Below are 18,547 nucleotides of genomic sequence, written 5' to 3'. Positions count from 1 at the left end.
TTGTGAAGATAAAATGCTTCCCAAAAAAGAGGGCGGGGGGATACAAAATAGCCAAGTCTTATTATTAACAACAGATTGGACCAGGATGGAATCCTTGTGTTGAAGACAAAGGGCCAAGGCACAGGACAGAGGGAGGGTAAGACAGGGCCTGCAGGCCAGCCTGGCACCACCCATTTGGCAAAGCTTACAGCCGGGAGTTGGAGGAAGAGGTTTAATCTACAGGTGCCTCCCTCAGCAAACCTGAGTCTCTAATAGGATCCACGTGGTGGCCCAGAGGCCAAGGGCTTCTCTAGCCAGGTGTCACAGAGCAAAGCCTGTAAGCTTCCTGCCTCTGGAGGAGGGGGATCTTTGGGGCCAGGTTCTGGCATGTTCTCTGTGGCCCACTCTTCTTCTGGCTCTGCTGTGGTTTGGGACGCTCCCCACCAGCACATTCTCCTGGCTAGGCCCCTATTCACTGACGTCCAGGCCCCTGGCTCTTAGGAAATTCTTGCCTCTGCAAGAAAATCCTTTTCACAGTGATCCTGGGACCCACCTCTCGTGGGGGAAAACGAATCTTCTAGCTTCATCTTTGGTTATGGTTTAAAATGCTCTCAAAGTTCCTAATGATTTGAAGGGCTGGGGGCCAAATGAGGAACTCAGTTTTGAACACAGAAGCTATTAATGTCATCATTAATAACAGTAATAATAATAGCAATTACTATTTACTGATATCTTAATTTATTCCAAGAGCAGCGATAAATGCCTTACATACATGACCTCTTTTAGGTTGCCCAAGAGGTACCTCTTATTATCTCCTTTCTGCAGATGAGGAGACAGGAGCTCAGAAAGGTTAAGCCAACACCTGAGATCACACAGCTATTAAAGGGCAGAGGTGTGATTTGAACCCAGGCTGTTCCATCCAAAGCCCGTTATTGATATTATTTTTAGTTTCAAGTCAGCCTTTCAGGAAAGCTTTGGAATAGTCGGAAGCCTTGCTTGCCCCACTAACTGGGCCACTAGCAGCAGAAACAATGGGAAGGGCGTTCTCTGAGCTGCCCCGGACATTCAGGCGAGTTATAGATGCTGGGAAAAGAAACATTGCGATGACTGCTCCTGTGGCAGTGACTTCCAGACCAAACCCAAGCTCGTAAACATTCTTTGGCCTCGTCACAGAGTCCAGGACGTGTAATTGGCAGTTGAGCTTTACCAGGGCGTGGGGCAGGAGACCAGCTGTTGGCAGTGTGTGTGTAAACAGCATGCATGGGAGGGCACTGGGTTTCTTGTGGACCTTTCAGGGGAAAGAGTCCCGTCCTACACTGCAGGGGAGAAATCACTTTGCTCTTTGGGTGAGAGATGCAAGCTCTGAGACCTGGCCTGCTGGTGTGTGGGGAGAGCTCTGCCCTCAAGGCCCCCTCCTGCCAGGCCCCCTCCATTCAGCCTTCACTGCCCTCTGCCAATTTTGTAAGCAGGAAATACTAGGAAAGTAAAGGAAGAAGAGGTACCTCAAAAGGCAGAAACAGTTAAGGAACGCAGGGTTACATCTATCCAATAGGATGCTTTTGTGCAAATTAGAAAAAGCACCTCCTCAATATGCTTTGCTGTCATCTGCCAGAAAGTTGTCCTATGGCAGATACACATCTCCCATCACTGCCATCTGACTGGTGCCCACTAGGGTTGTGCAGCACATGCCCTGTAGCCCTGAAGGAGCCTTCGCACCCTCTGCGGGGGTGCAGAGCTCAAAGAACCCAACCTTCCTCCTCCTTCATTCCCCACTTGCAAATCTCCTCCCCTTAGCTGTGGTCCTTCTACAGTGAGGTCAGGCTCCCTGTCCTGCCACGCAATAGCATGATGCTGATGGCCTCCTAGGCACCCCACCCCCACCCTCAAATGGGATAAAGGCAAAACAATCCATCTATCGAAGGATTTTTTGGGGGGGAGCACTTCCCAGTATCACAGGCAGCAAAGAAAGGTAGTTTTGATGTCAAATTGTTGGAATCTCCAAATATTTTCAAAAGTTCAGGAAGCTAAGGGTACAGGAAGTGTAGGACCTGAGAAGATGATATTGTTCGTGAGACCAGGGAGGCCGAGGAAGGAAGGAACTGTATGATGTGCTGGGAGAGAGCAATCATGCCCACCCCAGAGCTAGGCTTTCTCCCTGCAGTGGTTTGTATTCCCGGCTCCTTACAGCCATTCTTTCTGTGGGTCTGCTGCTTCCAGGAGTGGCTATGCGTCTGCATCCGAGGACTTTGTCCCTGATGACTTGGAGGTCCAAGTTCCTGGAAGAGTCATCGGAGGGAACAGTGGCTTTGGAAAAGCAACTACCACTAAAATAGCCAAGTGGGGTGAGCAGCCTGTACCGTGCAGCCAGCCTGTGGCCTGCCCACACTGGGGAGATTGCCCTATGTCACAGGCAGGTCAGGAAGGGCCCGGCTAGCACAGCCAGGAGTCTTGGACAGTGGTCCCGTGGTGATCGGCACAGCTGCCAGCTTTCTAAGCTGTGCATCGAGGCGGACAGAGCAAGTGACTGAAGGAACCTTTCCTCTATACTTGATTAGCGCACAAGAGAGCTTGTGTGCTGGCCACACATCACAGTGTTTTCTGATTAAGAGCAGTGAGGGGCTCCAGCCAACCCTGGGCATAAGAGTCACCAGTGGAACTTAAAAAATGTAGATACTTGTCCCTAGCCCATATCTCCTCAATGAGAATGGCGAGTGGGGAGGGTGGATAGGGGGAGATTGGGAGTCCACTGCAATTTGGCTGTGGACCCTAGTTAAGAACCAGCACTCTCAGAATAACTGGAGAGGGGAGGGGTTGACCTTCCTTCCTCCTTCCTGGTGTCCGGCCCGCAGGGTTAGAGCAGCTGGGCGTGGCCTCCTATTTCTCTTCCCTAACCTTGGTTTTGTGAAGAGGCTCGCCGGGTGCCCCATAAATTATTTAATCAGCCAAAGTCTTCCTCTGGGTAAATGCCAGAATTTCCTGCAAGAACTCAGCTGCCCTGGGTCACCACATGGCACTGTGGTGGCTAGAAGAGCCTCTCCAGAGCCTCTTCTCCAGGAAAAATTGATGTTCCAGCAGAAGTTGGAAAAATAAGTTGGGAATTTATCACTTTTCAAGATGCTCAGGATGTTTTATTTTTTTTCTCTAAAATCGAGCTAAGCATTTTCCAGGGGAATATTATACCATTTGGAGCTGTATTTAATTATCTGCCTAGTCAGGGCGAGGATTAACTGCATCTTAGCAACTGGGAAGTACTCTAAGTGCTGGGGGGAGGGGGGAGGGGGAGGGGCTGGTTACATAGGTAGCTGGAAGCTTCCCGTGAAACAGACCCCGTTTGATGAAGTGGGCTATTTTAAGGGAAGAAAGCAGGCTCTGCAATGACTACTTCTTGACTGCCGCAGCCAAGGCATTCCTCTTCGATAAACCTTAACTGATGATAGTATGGCCTTTGCTGGAATAGTCTGAGTGCCATTTGTGAATTCAACCATCCAATAAACATTTGTTGAGTCCCTGCTCCTTGTTCGGCCAGTGGTTCTCAACTTGGGCTCAACATTAGACTCAGCTGGGGAGCTCTGAAAACAAACCCAGGCCTGGCCCCATCATCTGGAGCTTTAAAAGCTTCCCAGGTGAGTCTAAAGTACAGCCAGGTTGAGACCTCTGTGTCAGGTACCACCAGGAGATGCTAGGGATGCAGATGTGACCAAGACTGACGCTTCTCATCCTTCATGTGTTCAGATCCTTAAAAAAATCAGGACATCATCCCAGAGGCACTGTCAGTCAGACCAGGTATGCAGGAGGGCAGGTTCCAGGATCACCCTCAATATTATGCCTGCTGCTCTAACTGTGGGGAGCATCCATCTAGATTTCCAGAATAGTCTCAATTTCAGGTCTTCTTTCTGTGAGCCATATATCTTAAATTCTTCATTTGGAAAAGCTGGCCTCCATAGCTATAGCCATGACTATAACTCACAGATGGTTTCGATGATTTCCACCAGGTGGCACAGTTCACCTGGTTTGTCGAGATCAAGACCGAGCAGAAGGTGCCAAAGGTGAGATCATCAGGGACAGCAGTGACTAGGTGAATTGCTCTTCTCCCCTCCTGGAGGGGTTTCTTGCCTCCAGGGTCAGCTGGGAGAGGGCTGGACTCCTGCCTGTGTTCCCTGGGTTGGCGATGGCCCATGTTTGTGCTTCTGCAGTGGAGGCAGCCACAGCCAACAGAGGGCAGGAGCCAGTGCTTCTCAGCAGCAGGGTTTGACCCAGGACAGCGGAGGCACCGAGGTTTGACCCCCTGCTCTGGGCTGCCTATGAAGCCAGCAGGAAGTGGACAGTCCCTGCTGCAGAGGCGTTATACGGGGCAATGGCACTGCAGGGGTTTCCACCCCAGAAGGAGCCCACATCAGTGGGACACATTAAGGGCAACTCAGTTGCTGTCAGCCAGGCTGTGAACTGACCCAGTGGCCTTCCAATAAAGAGGGACAACAAACAACATTTTGGTGATGGTGACAGCCACTTTCTAACAAGAGCTCTCAGACCTGGTGCACATTTTGTGGTCTTTCTCTCCTGAGAGAGTTGGAACCAGGACTGGCTACATAATTTGTGGGGCCCAGTGCAAAATGAAAACGTGGAGCCCTTGTTTAAAATTAAGAATTTCAAGATAGTGAAGGCAGAGCATTAAAACAAGCCTGGGTTCCTTCTGAATGTGAGGCCTGTGTACCTGCACAGTTGTACCCCACGATGCTGGCCCTGGGTGGGAAGTGTAAAGTGGAGAGAGGGGGCCCTCACTTTCACTGAAGAACGTCCTCCTTCCTTCCCACGGGGTTTCCTTCTCTCTCCTGTGGACCTTCCTCTCCAGCAGCGCCACTTCCGCTGCTGCTCCACTGAGGGGCCCGTGGGAGGGACGTGGGGAGGGGCAGACGGCGCCCCCGCACCCTCAGGCTTGGATTATGGCCAAAGAAAAAAATTGCCCCAAGCTAGAGTAGAATATTTTGCATCTGCTCATTAAGGTTATTAATTTTTTAAAATAGCATTTTCAAAGCAAGTGGCTGTTCCTGCAACTCCTCACCAGACCTCGTGGTCTCACGCCATCCGATGCCTTGCCTTACGGAGGCCGAGTGCTGGCGCACGTGAGGGTGTCTGAAGCTTCCGCTGATGTCCGCAAGTGCCGCTGCAACCCGGGGCCGCAGTTCCCGAGACGGAAGGCTGCCTGTCGCCTGCTGGTAACTTCGTGCAGCCCTGCTGCAGAATGCAACAAGAATACTAGTCCCAGGTCACCGGCAGAGGAGGGCTTGCCTGGATTCCAGCCCCCTGTGGTTTGGGCCATATTTTTTACGAAGCGGATTTATATGGAGGAGGATGACAGTGTGGTTCTGCTTGTAATATTGAGCCATCCTTATATCCAACTCCACCGTCTTCGGGAACGATATAGAGCTGAAAGGCGGTTTCCCGGGGTAGGGAGAGAGGGAGCCCTTCACCTGCTGCCCCTCCCTCCCAACCCCCCCCCCCCCCCCCCACACACACACACACACACACACACACACAAGTGGGATTTGAACAGACGCACGGGTAATTTCCCCATCTTTTGTGTTTATGAGTGACCTCCAGCCCTGCGAGCTTGGAGGGCCCAGGGCTGAGAGTGCCTGACTGCTCATCCCCGTGGATGTTTCTCCCCTGACTCAGTGCATCCTCCAGGCGCTGCCAGTGATGCACCGCTCCTCCCTGTTTGTGAAGCGGCGCCACTCCCCAGCTTCAGTTGGTCTTCATTCATAGGCAGCCCCACACGCAAACAGCGTGGGATGTAGGAAGGAGCTGGGCTCTGATTTGAGTCCTGGTTCTGCATCCGCTAGTCCTGTGAGCTTGGGCAATGTTTTAGCTTCCCCGAACGTCAGTTTCCTCACCTGAAAAATAAGGGTGATGTTATTTTATTCATTTCTGAACATATAGTGGAGTATGGACCATACGTCAGGCAGTGTGCTGGGAGCTGGAGAGACAGATACAGCCCCTTACAGTCTTGGAGGGAGTCAAGTGATTGACAGGCACTTTCAGTGAAGCATGTGGGCCGCCCTGGGCCTGCCTGCTCAGCTCGGAACCACACTGGGGGGTGGGTGGGGGAGCAGATGGTGTGGACCCAGCAGCTCCCATCTCAGCGGGCTTCTAGCTGAGTTTGGCCAATGGGGGTATTGGAGGAAGATCCGTAGGTGGGACGAAGCGGGAAACAGGATATTTGGCTTCCCTGGCAGTGGCCAGGGGACTTCCTGTTTGGTGCTTCCTGCTGGTGGCCACCATGGTTCCTGGGCCGAGGTCACACCACCTCCTCTGTTGTTCCTTCAGCCTAGGGCTGCCAGGAGCTTCCTGCTGTTACTGATCTCTGGGAGACGTCTCCAGTCCCAGTGCAGTTCTCCTCTCGTTTCATACCCTGGGAAACCAGGTTTATCCCTGCATTTAATTCCCTCTATTGAAAGAAGTTTCTGTTAGATGCTGACTGACTTAACGTGGTAAGAGCTAAGACATGGGAAGTTCAGGGTATCATAGAACGTATAGCTCTCAATCAGTAGGAGAAGCTGTTATTATTGGTGTTATTGGTATTGTTTATACTAATATTATTACCACTCCCAACCTTACGTTCTCTGCTTCGAGCTCCCTAGTTCTCTTTAATCAGTGCTTTGGCCCTGCCTCCATGGGAGCTGGAAACTGGCATGCTCCCAGAAGCACGAGAGGTGTGAGGCAGAGCAGTGAGGACACTGGAGGGGCTGGTCCTGGCTGCGTGGTTGGGTGGACATCGAAGGGCAATGGTCCCTTGGGCAGGAGGGCCTGGGGGTAGTGAGTGGCAGGCCAGCTGAGTCAAGTGAGCGTAGGCAAGCTGGGCCCCCAGGAAGGCTCAAGGTCACGTGGGAATCAGCTGCTCGTACACACTGGCTTGGTAAGATCAGGTGTGTGGACTGTCCTGCCAAGGTGCTCTTTCTAGAGGGGGCGTGTGTGGCCCCAAGCTTGGGGGAAGAGTGCTTGTTGTCACAGAGCAGGCTCCCTGCTCACCAGCCCACTGTCTCTGGCACAATGTTCCCCATGGACCTGGGGGAGAAAGTCAGAGTGGACCCTCCTCAAGCTTCTTGTTGTAGTTCATTACCATCTAGCCGCCTGGATAGAAGGGCACCACACTTGTCTGGCAGTTATCTCCTTGGGCAACATTTAAAAAAAAAAATAACCTTTTAAATTTTAGAATAGTTTTACATGCACAGAAAAGTTGTGAAAATAGTACAGAGTTCCCATTTACCCCATACCAGATTTTTCCTTTGTTAACACCTTATATCAGCATGATTCATTTGTTACAACCAATGAATCAATATTGATACATGATTATTAACTAAAGTCCATTCACATTTTCTTAGTTTTCACCCAATGCCCTTTTTCTGTTCCCAAATCCCAACCAGGATCCCACATTACATTTAGTCGTCATGTCTCCTTAGTCTCCTCCTGGCTGTGACAGTTTCTCAGACTTTTCTAGTTTTTGATGACCTTGACAGTTTTGAGGAGTACCAGTCAGGTGGTTTGTATACTGTCCCTCAATTGGGGTTTGTCTGATGCTTTTCTCATCGATTAGACTGGAGCAATGGGTTTTGAGGAGAAAGATCACAGAGCTACAGTACCCAGGCAACATTTAACTCCTGCCACACTCCCTATGTGGCTGGAAGGTGCTGTCAATGTGCCCTATGTCTTGTGGGGATTGACCCCGTCAACATCAAAGCACCAAGATGAAAAACAGGCGTTTCCACTCTCCAGCTCTCCCAGGCCAACATGGAATTCCAGCTTGTGGAGAATGGTTGAGTTAGCTTCCCCAGTACTCAACATGAATATTAACTACCACCTTGTACCTACATGGTGGTTTCTACTCCTGAGGGCACATTCATCCACTGTTTCCCATTTGCTCATCACACTCACCCTCTGACGTTGGTAGAGGGGTTCCCATGATGTCACCTCGTGAGTCCTGGGCCCCACAGCAGCTAGATGGTATCTCGTCCACAGAAAGGAGCCCTGCTGATCTTTGTCCCATCTCAATAACCGCACTTGTACCCCAGGGTTTAAAGAGTGAGGACAGTGGGGCCTAGTGCTCCTAGGGCCAGCCTTGTCATGTGTGGACCAGCACATTGGGGATCTTTATACACATATGCCTGCTCCTGGTTCCTTCTCCTGATCACAGCTGACTGCTGCCTTCTCCTTCTGGGTGCCCTCTGGCTCCCTGTTTTCTCCTAGAGGGAGAGAGATGATCTCCTTGCCCTTTTCATGATACTTCATTTCACCAGGCTCCGTGGTTGATTTGTCTAGAACGGTGATTCTGTCTTCCCTACCTCTTTTTAATTCTGAGACACCTCGGGTGCTCCTAGAAAGCTCAAGCAGGTTGTAGAATGTCCAAAGTGGAACTGAGTCTAGTTCACTTGAATTTTGTTGGTTTTTGAACCTGGATTTTGTGTGATCACACAGCACTGTTGGGTGGGAGGGCGTCTGGGGCTGGTTAGGGGAAGGTGTCAGATGAAAGGATCAGGGTCTAAACTCAGTTTGCCATCGTGGGTAGAGGCTCAGGGCCGGCCCAGGAGTGAGTCAGCAGCCTGTGTCCGCTCTGGCTGGGCGAGGACCTTCAGAGTCTTTTTAAAAGAGTGTAGTCCTGTACAGACAATGCTTTTCCTATCCCTTGAAGGTGGAGGAACACTCAGTTGTGTCAGACTTAAGCTGAATATGGTATTCAAGCTGACTACAGACCTTCTGAGTCACGAAAACGTGGGGTTGCTTCTGTTTTCTCATTCTCTGAGCCTTTGTCTCAGGGTGAAAAAACAATGTTTTAAGATCAGTAGAAAGAAATTCTGACTACAGCCTTGGGTTCTATGGCTCGATTAATGGGGAAACTGAGGCAGGGCACTGAACTCTCTGCTTTATCCAAGGAATTGTGGCTGTTGCTCAGCATCTTGCCTGTGGATTCAGTTCTCAGGTCCCTGCAGCAGCAGAAATCTCTGCCTTGGGTGGGTGATAAGTCACTGACGCCTGGCGGAGCTCAGTGGGGTATCCTTGCGTTCACTAGAGACTGAGGATACAAGTCTGATTCGTGTGCTGGGGACAGAGATACATTGTGTCACTTACGTGTATGGCTGTGCGAACCCCATAAAGGAAAAGGGGGGTATTCCACATGGCTCCTCCATCAAGGAGTTCTGAGTCTACTGGGGGAGGGAGCTGCATCCAGAGATAACTGTATCACAAGGCAGGAATTGATGAGCGTCATAAACAAGGACTGAGTCACAGAGGAAGTTGTCATCTTATAGTTATAATGTGCCTTAGGAATTGTCTTAAGAGCAAAATATTGACAAAAACCCCTAAATGATTGGCAGCAGGAAACGATGACACATCCATGCGAAAGTATGTTATGTATCCATTAAAAGATAGATTTATATACAACAAAAAAAATCTCCAAAAACATATTGTTAAGTGAAAAAGAAGGATATAGAACCAGGTATAGTCTGATCTTATTTATATGGAAAAGGACACACATACATACACACATATATTTTTTATATATGTATAATGCTTTAAATATATAATATGTAATGCCTATAAATATTGTATGTGCTTAAAATATTTCTGGATGATTCACAAGAAACTGTGAGCAATGGTGTACTTCTGAGAAATGAGACTGTTACTTTGATTTTGTATCATTCCAAACTTTTTGATTTTTAAAACCATGTACTAGTATTTTATTCTTTTTTTTCTTTTGCTGAAGAAGATTAGCCCTGAGCTAACATCTGTGCCAGTCGTCCTCCATTTAATATGTGGGTTACTGCCACAGCATGGCTTGATGAGCGGCATGTGGGTCCACACCTGGGATCCGAACCCATGAACTTGGCCTGCTGAAGTGGAGCACGCCGAACTTAACCACTATGCTGTGGGGCCGGCCTCTGCTTATATCTTTTTTTTTTTTTTTAACAAAGCTTTACAACTTTTTTTGTTTTCTAGTTTAGAACATCTTTCTGCACATTGTGGACTTGTCTGATCCCAAGAAAACTGGAAATTTGTGGAAAATTTCAATCAGGAACATAAACTCAATGTTCTGGTAAGCTTTATAAGTGTAAGTAGAGGATAAATCTCATGTGTGTACATTTCTCATCTATGTGCATGTGCACTGATATATACGTTTGTGGATCTCTATGCCAACATCTTAGAATCTTCTATGGTGAGGCTTGTTCATGTAATCAAGTTTACTTGTTGGATTCAATCTAAACAGCATGTTGGTTAGATTTCTGGGGAAAGGAAGGGACCATCCACTGGGTAGGTACTGTGGGAGGATGAGGATGTTCTGTTTTTCAAAAACTCATTTAGGGCTGGCCCAGTGGCGCAGCAGTTAAGTTCACACATTTTGGCTTCTCGGTGGCCTGGGATTCGCAGGTTCGGATCCCGGGTGCGGACGTGGCACCGGTTGGCAAAAAGCCATGCTGTGGTAGGCATCCCACATATAAAGTAGAGGAAGATGGGCACGGATGTTAGCTCAGGGCTAGTCTTCCTCAGCAAAAAGAGGAGGATTGGCAGTAGTTAGCTCAGGGCTAATCTTCCTCCCCAAAAAAACAAAATTGATTTGTATATCTGTATTCCTGAGCTCTGTAGATTTGGGAAGTGGTATATTAAAATCAGAGGCTCAGGGAAAAACAAAAATAAGAAGCTTAGTCCAAAAGAACACTTGCTGTGGACACGCAAATCTTTTAGTAACAGTCAGAACTCCACAGAAAGCCAGGAGGACCCAGGTGGGATGGTGCCTGTCTGTTCCTCCCAGAGACCCCATTTTGAGCTGAGCTGCTTTTCTATCTAAGTAGTTTCTAACGTGCTCCAAAATGTCTGTTTGGGCCAAGGTCTGGTCTTGCACTGTCCAGTATGGTTATGGAGCATTTGCAATGTAGCTCGTCTAAATTGAGATGTACTGTATGTGTAATGATCAGCTGATTTTGAAGACTTAGTGTGAAAAAAATAAACTATCTCATTAATATTTTTTTTTCCTAGATTGGCACCTGAGCTAACATCTGTTGCCAATCTTTTTTTTTCCCTTTTTCTCCCCAAAGCCCCCAGTACCTAGTTGTATATTTTAATTGTGGGTCCTTCTAGTTGTGGTATGTGGGATGCCACCTCAGCATGGCCTGATGAGTGGGGCTGGGTCAGCGCCCAGGATCTGATCTGGCGAAACCATGGGCCGCCAAAGCGGAGCGTGCAAACTTAGCTGCTTGGCCACAGGGCCGGCCCCTCATTAATATTTTTATATCGATTATGTGTTGAGATGAAACTATTTTGGATGTATTGAATTAAATAAAATATAGTATTAAAATTAATTTTACCTGTTTCTTTCTACCTTTTCAATGTGGCTACTTTCAAGAAAATTTAAAATGACATTCTTTCTATTGGACAGCGCTGGTCTAGGCGAATTCCCAGAGCATTTTATTGTGAATTAGGTTGCCCGCCAAGTCCTTGTAATTAGAGATCTCTGCATAGTTCTGTGGCTGAGCCTGCAGCACAAGTGAGATTTTCCTGGACGGGGTTTGGAGTGAAGGGACAGTTGGGCAGAATTACCCTCACTTGATGCGGGGCTGGTGAAGGCGGTGGGGGTGTGGAGTTTGGGAACTGATCCCTTGGCCCTGTTTTCCTTGTTTTTTGAAGTCATAATTGTAATTTCTAGATCAATAATGCATAGTCAATAAAAGAGAGCTCACAGAAGATGGACTTGAAAAAAACTTGGCTCCCAAGACTGTGGGTAAGTGTAAGCAGTTTTCTTGTTTGTGTTTGGCAAAAGAACCAGACATAGATGACACCATAGAAGGATCAGAAACATGGATCAACCTTTTGGGTTCTTGCTCCCTGGCGTGATTGCATTTGCTTTAAGTGTATCCTTCACTACATTCATTTTTCTTCATAGAACACTCTCTCTCGTCATGTTTTTCATAATGTGTATTAGTGCCAGAAATACTTTGTATTGTTAAAGCATTATTTTCTAGGAAGCTCAAGGCTCATCATAGAATTATTTGGGAGAGCAGAGCAAGTTCATCCCAGGTGGAGAGTGAGATGAACTTGAATATGAAAACTGTAGCCAAGGGAACTTCCAGCAGAACTGAGGAAGGCACAACCATGAGACAAGAAGGTGGAGCAACAAGGGCATTCAGCCAGAACAGAGGACACCTGGATTCTCGGTCCTGCTCTGTGCTAACAGGCCGACTGATTTTACACCAGGCCAGTGGTTCTCAGATTCATCTTCCTCGACCAGCAGTATCAGCATCACTGGGGAACTTGGTAGAAATGCACATTCTTGGGCCTCACCCTCAAATCTACTGAATCCAAAACTCTGGGATGGGGCAGAGAAATCTGTGTTCTGAAAAGCCCTCCAGATGACTCTGATGCACACTCAATTTGAGAACCAAGGTACCAGGCTTTTAACCTTAGATTTTCTCCTTGAACCTAGGGGTCTGGAGTAGATTATTTCAGTGCCTTTCACCTGGGAGAGGCAAGGAATCTAAGATTCTCCCCAGTATCTATACCACTTGCTTGCAGTAAGTTAAGGTTTTAATGGGGCATTTTAATTAAATATTGTCCTGAGTCACAGGGTGGATGGCAGGGGTTCATGTGGTTGTTGGGGTCGTTGAGGGTGTCCATTAAATAACAACCCTCTTCTCACCCAAGAACTGAACCAACTGAGGAGTAAGACAATGGAATAATAGCAAAATATCACTGCTCTCACTGGTAAGACTAGTTGAAGGGCATGGCTCAGTCTGAGCCAAATGGGTTCCTTAACATCAAACTCCAGAATTAGACAGACTCACTTACTTTGTTGGCTGGCCTAGGACAGCCACCACCATCTCCTCCCCAGGAATAGGGGAAAGCGGGAACGGAGCTGAGCATGCACAGCTGATTGTTCCAGATTGACTCAACTGATTATGTAAGCCCTCCACCTGCCTAGATGGAGGGAGAAGGGGTTGAGAGAGGACAGCATCACACTCTTTGCATTCTGTCCACGAGGAAGGAAACATCAGGAGAGGGGAAGAAACTTTCTCCTTGGTGGTGAGGGTGCATTTTTTAAAACCAATACCTGGAAGTGTGCTATGAAATGGTGCAGATTTGCTTCAAGTATTTCCATCTTTGATTTTGCTCCAAATGTGGTATCATTGCCAAAAGTCCCAAAAGTACCCAAATGTGGGGGCATGCAGGGATTTGCCTTCTATCTCGGTTGGATGGCAAAGACTCCTAGAGTGGCTGCTCAGCAGAACTGGCTTCATGATTTGTGGGGCCCAGTGCCAAACAGCAATGTGGGGCCCCTGTATTCAAAAATTATTAAGAATTTCAATACAGTGACAACAGAGCATTAAACCGAATGCAGGGCCCTTAGAGACACAGCACCTGTGGGACTGTGCAGGATGAAGCCAGCTTGGCTGCTTTCCCACCCACCTATCCACCATCCTGCAAAATTCTCGTGGGGGTTTGCTGCGTGCTGGGCCCTCGTGGGTGTTGTATATATGTCACTTAACCCTCATGACCCTATGATGGAGGTGTTCCTACCTGTTCATTACAGATGAGAAAAGTAGAATTGGGAGAGCTTGTATCACTTGCCCAAGGTCAAGTGGAGGGGCCAGAATTTGAACTCAAGTCTGCCTGCCTCCACAGCCCAAGTTCGTAACCAGGATGCGATTCTGCCATTGCTTCCTCAAACTCATCATTGTATCATCGTGAAATAAGTGCTAAGGGAGCACTGGGAGGGGAGTGACCAGACATGCCAGAGGAGGATGGGCTGGAGGTGCTACTTAGAGGGCCATCTGGGACTCGTTGCGTGAACTGAGAATGTGGACAGATGTGATAGCCTCTGAGGGGACTGACTCTTTGATTACATGGCTGGTTATGTTGTACTTCTGTATGCATCCAGTCTGCTCCTAAGGACCTTGATATGCCTTCATTTTCATTTCCTATTTGTGTTGGAAACATTTTATTGATCTTCCCAACCTCTCTGAGAAGCATAATAACTCTCATGCTTTGATATTTATTCATCCTCTCTGGAGTGAGAGACACAGCACAATATACAAAGAGGCATGTCGGTGACGGAGGGGGCAGCTTAATGTGTCTCTGCTTCACAGATGAGGAGACACAGAGAGGTTAAAATATTGTCATTCTTAAGCAGGTCTAGAGCCAGATGAACAACCCAGACCTCTGTCTGAGTCCTAGGAAATTGCTGGCTGCCGTTCTAATATGAAACACGTTTTCCTGGCCCGATTATGTAATGTGGGATAGGTTGTTTTCTGTTTTCTAAGATTCAGTTGAGTCTTTAGAAACATTTCCAATAATTCGCAACCAAACCTCAGTAGGTTCCAGACACTCAGAGGACGGGACAGACACCAGTATTTGCAGAATTTATCACCAGATCCTAGGGGTTTGGAAGCTGGAGATTAGTTAAATGTGAGATATCGTCAGAGCCCATGCCTGCACATGGCTGTTTGTGGAGATATCATAGTATATGAATTAGATGAAGTTTGGAAATAATTCTTAACATTCTGTGGGGGTGGGTGGAGCGCGGAGAGATTCTGGTATCTCAGGAGACAGATTCTGTTTGGTGCTGTTCTCACCGCGCCTTTTGGGTCTTCTCAAATCATATACATTTTGCCTGTTAGCATTCAGTGGCATTGAGAGTCCGCGAGGAGTGAAGACAGGTGGGAGGGGAGGAGAGGCTGTGCTAAGTGCTCTGCTGGCAGCCTGCCACAGCCTGAGCGCTCTCGGATTAAAACTCTCACCCACATCTTAGCCTTGCTCACGCCACAGGACGCAAGACGCAGACACTGATTCCACCTCCTCCAGGACAGCTGCGTCATCAATTAATAGACTGTAATAAACAAGCAGTGGTGCCTCAGCTCTTTGGCAGAAGGTGGGGGAGTTCAGTTTAGGTCATTTTGGAAGGACACATATTAGTATACAGTAAATGTTCTGTCACTTGACATTCTGTTATTTGGAGCTCTACTCACTGGCATATCCCCACAGCCAATGACAACTCCTGTATAAAGCAGGGACCCAAGGTCCAGAAATATTTTAATAATAATAATGATCATAATAATAATAATAGCACATGCTGAGCACTTCCCATGTGCCAGGGGCTGCACCAAGTGTTTTTTCTGGGATTATCTTATTCAATCCTCATAACTTGACAAATTTCACAGACAAGGAGACTGAGGGTCAGAAGTAGTCTGAAACTAGACTCTGTGACTCACCTTCCTAGACAAAGGACAACGAAATCATAGCTGGTGCATTTCCAGGATAGGGTTGTATCTGACAGCTGTGGCTATATAACAAAACTCCAAAATCTCAGAGGCATACAATGCTGAACATGTATTTTTTGCTGGTTCTTATGCAAGTCTGCTGGGTGGCTATTCTCAGCTGAGCTCAGAGGGGTGTCTCTAAGCAACAAGTTGGATGTGGATCGTGTTTTGCATTTTCGCATCCTCCTTCAACTGTTAGGTTGGCCAGAGTATGCTCCAATGGCAATGGCAGAAGCCCAAGTGTGCAAGCACATTTCCCACCCCAGCTTGATTCACGTCTGCTAACATGCAATTGACCAATGCAAGTCATTTCAAAGAGCCCCAAATCAAGAATGAGGGAAGCATACTCTGCCCATGGAGGTGGGGAAGAGGGGGTGGATATTGTTGAATGATAATCTCCCACAAGGTCAATTTTATTATATTCTAATTCTTTGGAAAAGGGTCATCTGAGTTTGATGTGATAGTTATTTATTATCCAAAATATTTAATACACAAAATGCCTTCTTTATTCAATAAACATTTATAGAGGGCCTACTATACGCCAGACACTGTGGTCAGTGATGAGGATTCAGAGATTAAAGGGACTCCTGGCCTAGTGGGGGACTTAGACACATAAACAACTTCAGTAACCATATGGTAAGTCCTCTTGTCATCCAGGAGGGAGCTAGGGTACGAAGCCTTAGAGGAACAGTGCTTCCAGGGTAGACTGTTTCCTTACACACTATGTTTGGTGCCAGGCATTCTGACTTGTCAATCACCTATACCCTGAGCTTTACCCACACACCATTTTGCTCCTAAGACCTCCATCCAGTGCATAAACCTTCAAGATTCCCAGAGAGACACAGTATCTAGGAAATATAAGTACTGTAGAAATGACAGCTAATACTGTTTTAACATCCAAATCCATTAACCTGGAATTGAAGTCCTTTATTATTATACCCCAGCCACCTACTTGTCCAAACTGCTTCCCATCATTTCCCTACGTGGTTCCTCTGCCTGTGAGCCCGTTAGTTTTGGAACATGCCCCTAGCAGTTTGGAACATGCCTCCACACTTTTGTCCCGGCTGCTCCTCTGCCTGGAATGTCCCCACTTTCACTTCTCCTCTGTGACTCAGCTGGGCACACCCCAGCCTGGAGCTTGATCGCTGCTCCTCCTCTTGGCTCTGTGAGTCTAAGCACAATAGAAATCACCTGTTGATCAATGGGTTTCTTGCATAGAGCATGGATCCCTGAGGGAAGACCTGCCTGACCCTTAGGAGGAGCTCATCCTCTTTGGCTGAACTGAGCTGACCTTCTGGGTCTACTGACTGGGTCCACGGCCTGGGTCCAGTTCCTCCAGCTCTATGACTATGTGCAAATTGCTTAAACCTCCCCAAGCCTCATGTTCCCATTTTGTAAAATGAGGATAAATGATGCTTTTATAGGCTAGAGGTGAAGATTAAAGAAAGAGTTGTAAGTTATTTACTCAAGAGAAAGAACTTGTGTTCACACAAAAACACACACACAAATGTTTACAGCAGCTTGTTTTATTCATAATCGCCCCAAACTGGAAACAACCCCGATGTTTTTCAACTGGTGAATAAACTATGGTTAAAGTATGGTACTTCCAAACAACAGGATGCTATTCAGCAATAAAAAGGAATAAAATATTGATGTTTGCCACAACGTGGATGACTCTTGAATGCATTGGCAAAAGTCAAGCCAGACTCAAAAGGAGACATACTGTATGATTCTATTTATATAACATTCTGGAAAAGGCGAACCTATAGGGCCTGAGAACAGATCAGTGGCTGCTGGGGGCGAGGGGTGGGAGGAGGGTGTGACCACAAGGGAATAGGTGACTGTGAGGGAATATTTGGGGTGATGTAACTCTTCTGAATCGCACTACAACGTAATGCACAGTTCCCGAACCCTATGCATTTGTCAAAACTCATAGAGCTGTACAGACACACACACACACACACACACACACAGAATTTTACTGTAAGTAGAGAGATATATATTTAAGAAAAAGAAAAAAAGGAAAGCATTGTAGCTCTCAGCACGATGCTTGGCATGTGGTGAGTCCATGTCTTAGTAAACAGGTTATTGATAACGACTGTTTCTAGGTGCCCTCCCTCTGTAATCAATGAGCTCCTAGAAGGGACACTGTGTCCTCTTCAGTTCTGAGCACAGGTCACCCTACCTGATAATCATAGGTGCTCAAAAGTACCCATTGGAGAGGAATAAATGCAGAGATCCCCTCCATGCTGTGCGGTGCAGGGGCTGGGGAAAGGCCCTTCCATATTCCAAGGATAGCGGAGAATACAAAGGCTGTGGGAGGAGAGAACAGCAGCCTTTCAGTACAGGAGAGCCTCTTGGGGTGAGGAAAGGTGGGCCCATGAGAGATCCTTGACCTGAGTGAGGTTTCACATTTCTTGAAAGCCCATCTAGTTCTGGGCAAAGCTGGGAAGCAGGCAGTAGTTGCAAAAGAAAAGATGAACAGCCAACCCCAGTGCATCATGGGTGTTCCCATTGTTCCTCCATCCCTATCATTTTCTAGAATTTTCTCTGTACCACCTATCCCCTAAGAATCCACTGAGAGGAAAGGAGAGAGGAAGATAGAAAGGAGAGAGAGAGAGAAGGAGAGGGCTGCCATCTAGCCGTATCAGTGGTCTCTCTTAGGTTTCCTTCTCTCATTTTGGAATCCGGCCCCCAAGGTGCCCAGTCCCCTCTGATCTCTTCAAACAAGTGAATTAATGGATGTTGGAGTGTCATCAGGGCCCCAGCAAGGCCAGCGTGGCTTCAGTAGCATTCTACATTCTGGACCACTCCCACTTCCCTTCCTCATCCTCCCCTCTCCCCTCCCTCCGAATATTGGTCTCCTTTCTCTCATTCTTTTGGGGCCCACTCCTTTCTGGGTCCTAGATCACAGCTAAGTGACTCAAGGGATCTATGCTCATTTTAGCAGGTGCCGTCTTAAGACTTTATGGTGGGGAGCGGGATAGGAGAGGAGGTTATTTATTCAAGAGCATTTATTTTTCTAATCATAAAACAAATGAATATTCATCTAGAAAAGAAGGAAATAAAAATATAGAAGAGAAATGAAAACTCGCCTGTAATTCCGTCGTTAAAGTATAACCCACTATTAACATTTTTGGTCTGTTTTCTCTAAGACTTTTTCTATGCATGTCCCCTACTCCCAATTGGAACCACACTGTATATATCATTCTGAGTCCTGTGTTTTTCCATTTAGCATTATAAATGTTTTCTCATGGCCTTAAGTATCCTTT

The 18,547-nt window shown here is 47.3% G+C and overlaps 1 protein-coding gene across 1 annotated transcript in view; it reads left to right on the top strand.

The window, feature by feature from the left end:
- Positions 1-18,547, top strand: part of DHRS12 (dehydrogenase/reductase 12) — a 33,872-nt gene that overhangs the window by 3,575 nt on the left and 11,750 nt on the right. The window contains 5 exon segments of the mRNA XM_046663863.1: positions 2,197-2,321; positions 3,972-4,054; positions 9,972-10,011; positions 10,014-10,076; positions 11,669-11,743. Of these exon segments, the coding sequence (XP_046519819.1) occupies positions 2,197-2,321; positions 3,972-4,054; positions 9,972-10,011; positions 10,014-10,076; positions 11,669-11,743 (386 nt within the window).

This window comes from Equus quagga, chromosome 6 (assembly GCF_021613505.1).
Source record: "Equus quagga isolate Etosha38 chromosome 6, UCLA_HA_Equagga_1.0, whole genome shotgun sequence".
In the NCBI taxonomy this organism is placed as follows: domain Eukaryota; kingdom Metazoa; phylum Chordata; class Mammalia; order Perissodactyla; family Equidae; genus Equus; species Equus quagga.
The sequence above is the reverse complement of the archived record's forward strand: the minus strand, read 5'-3'. Positions and strand labels throughout refer to the sequence as shown.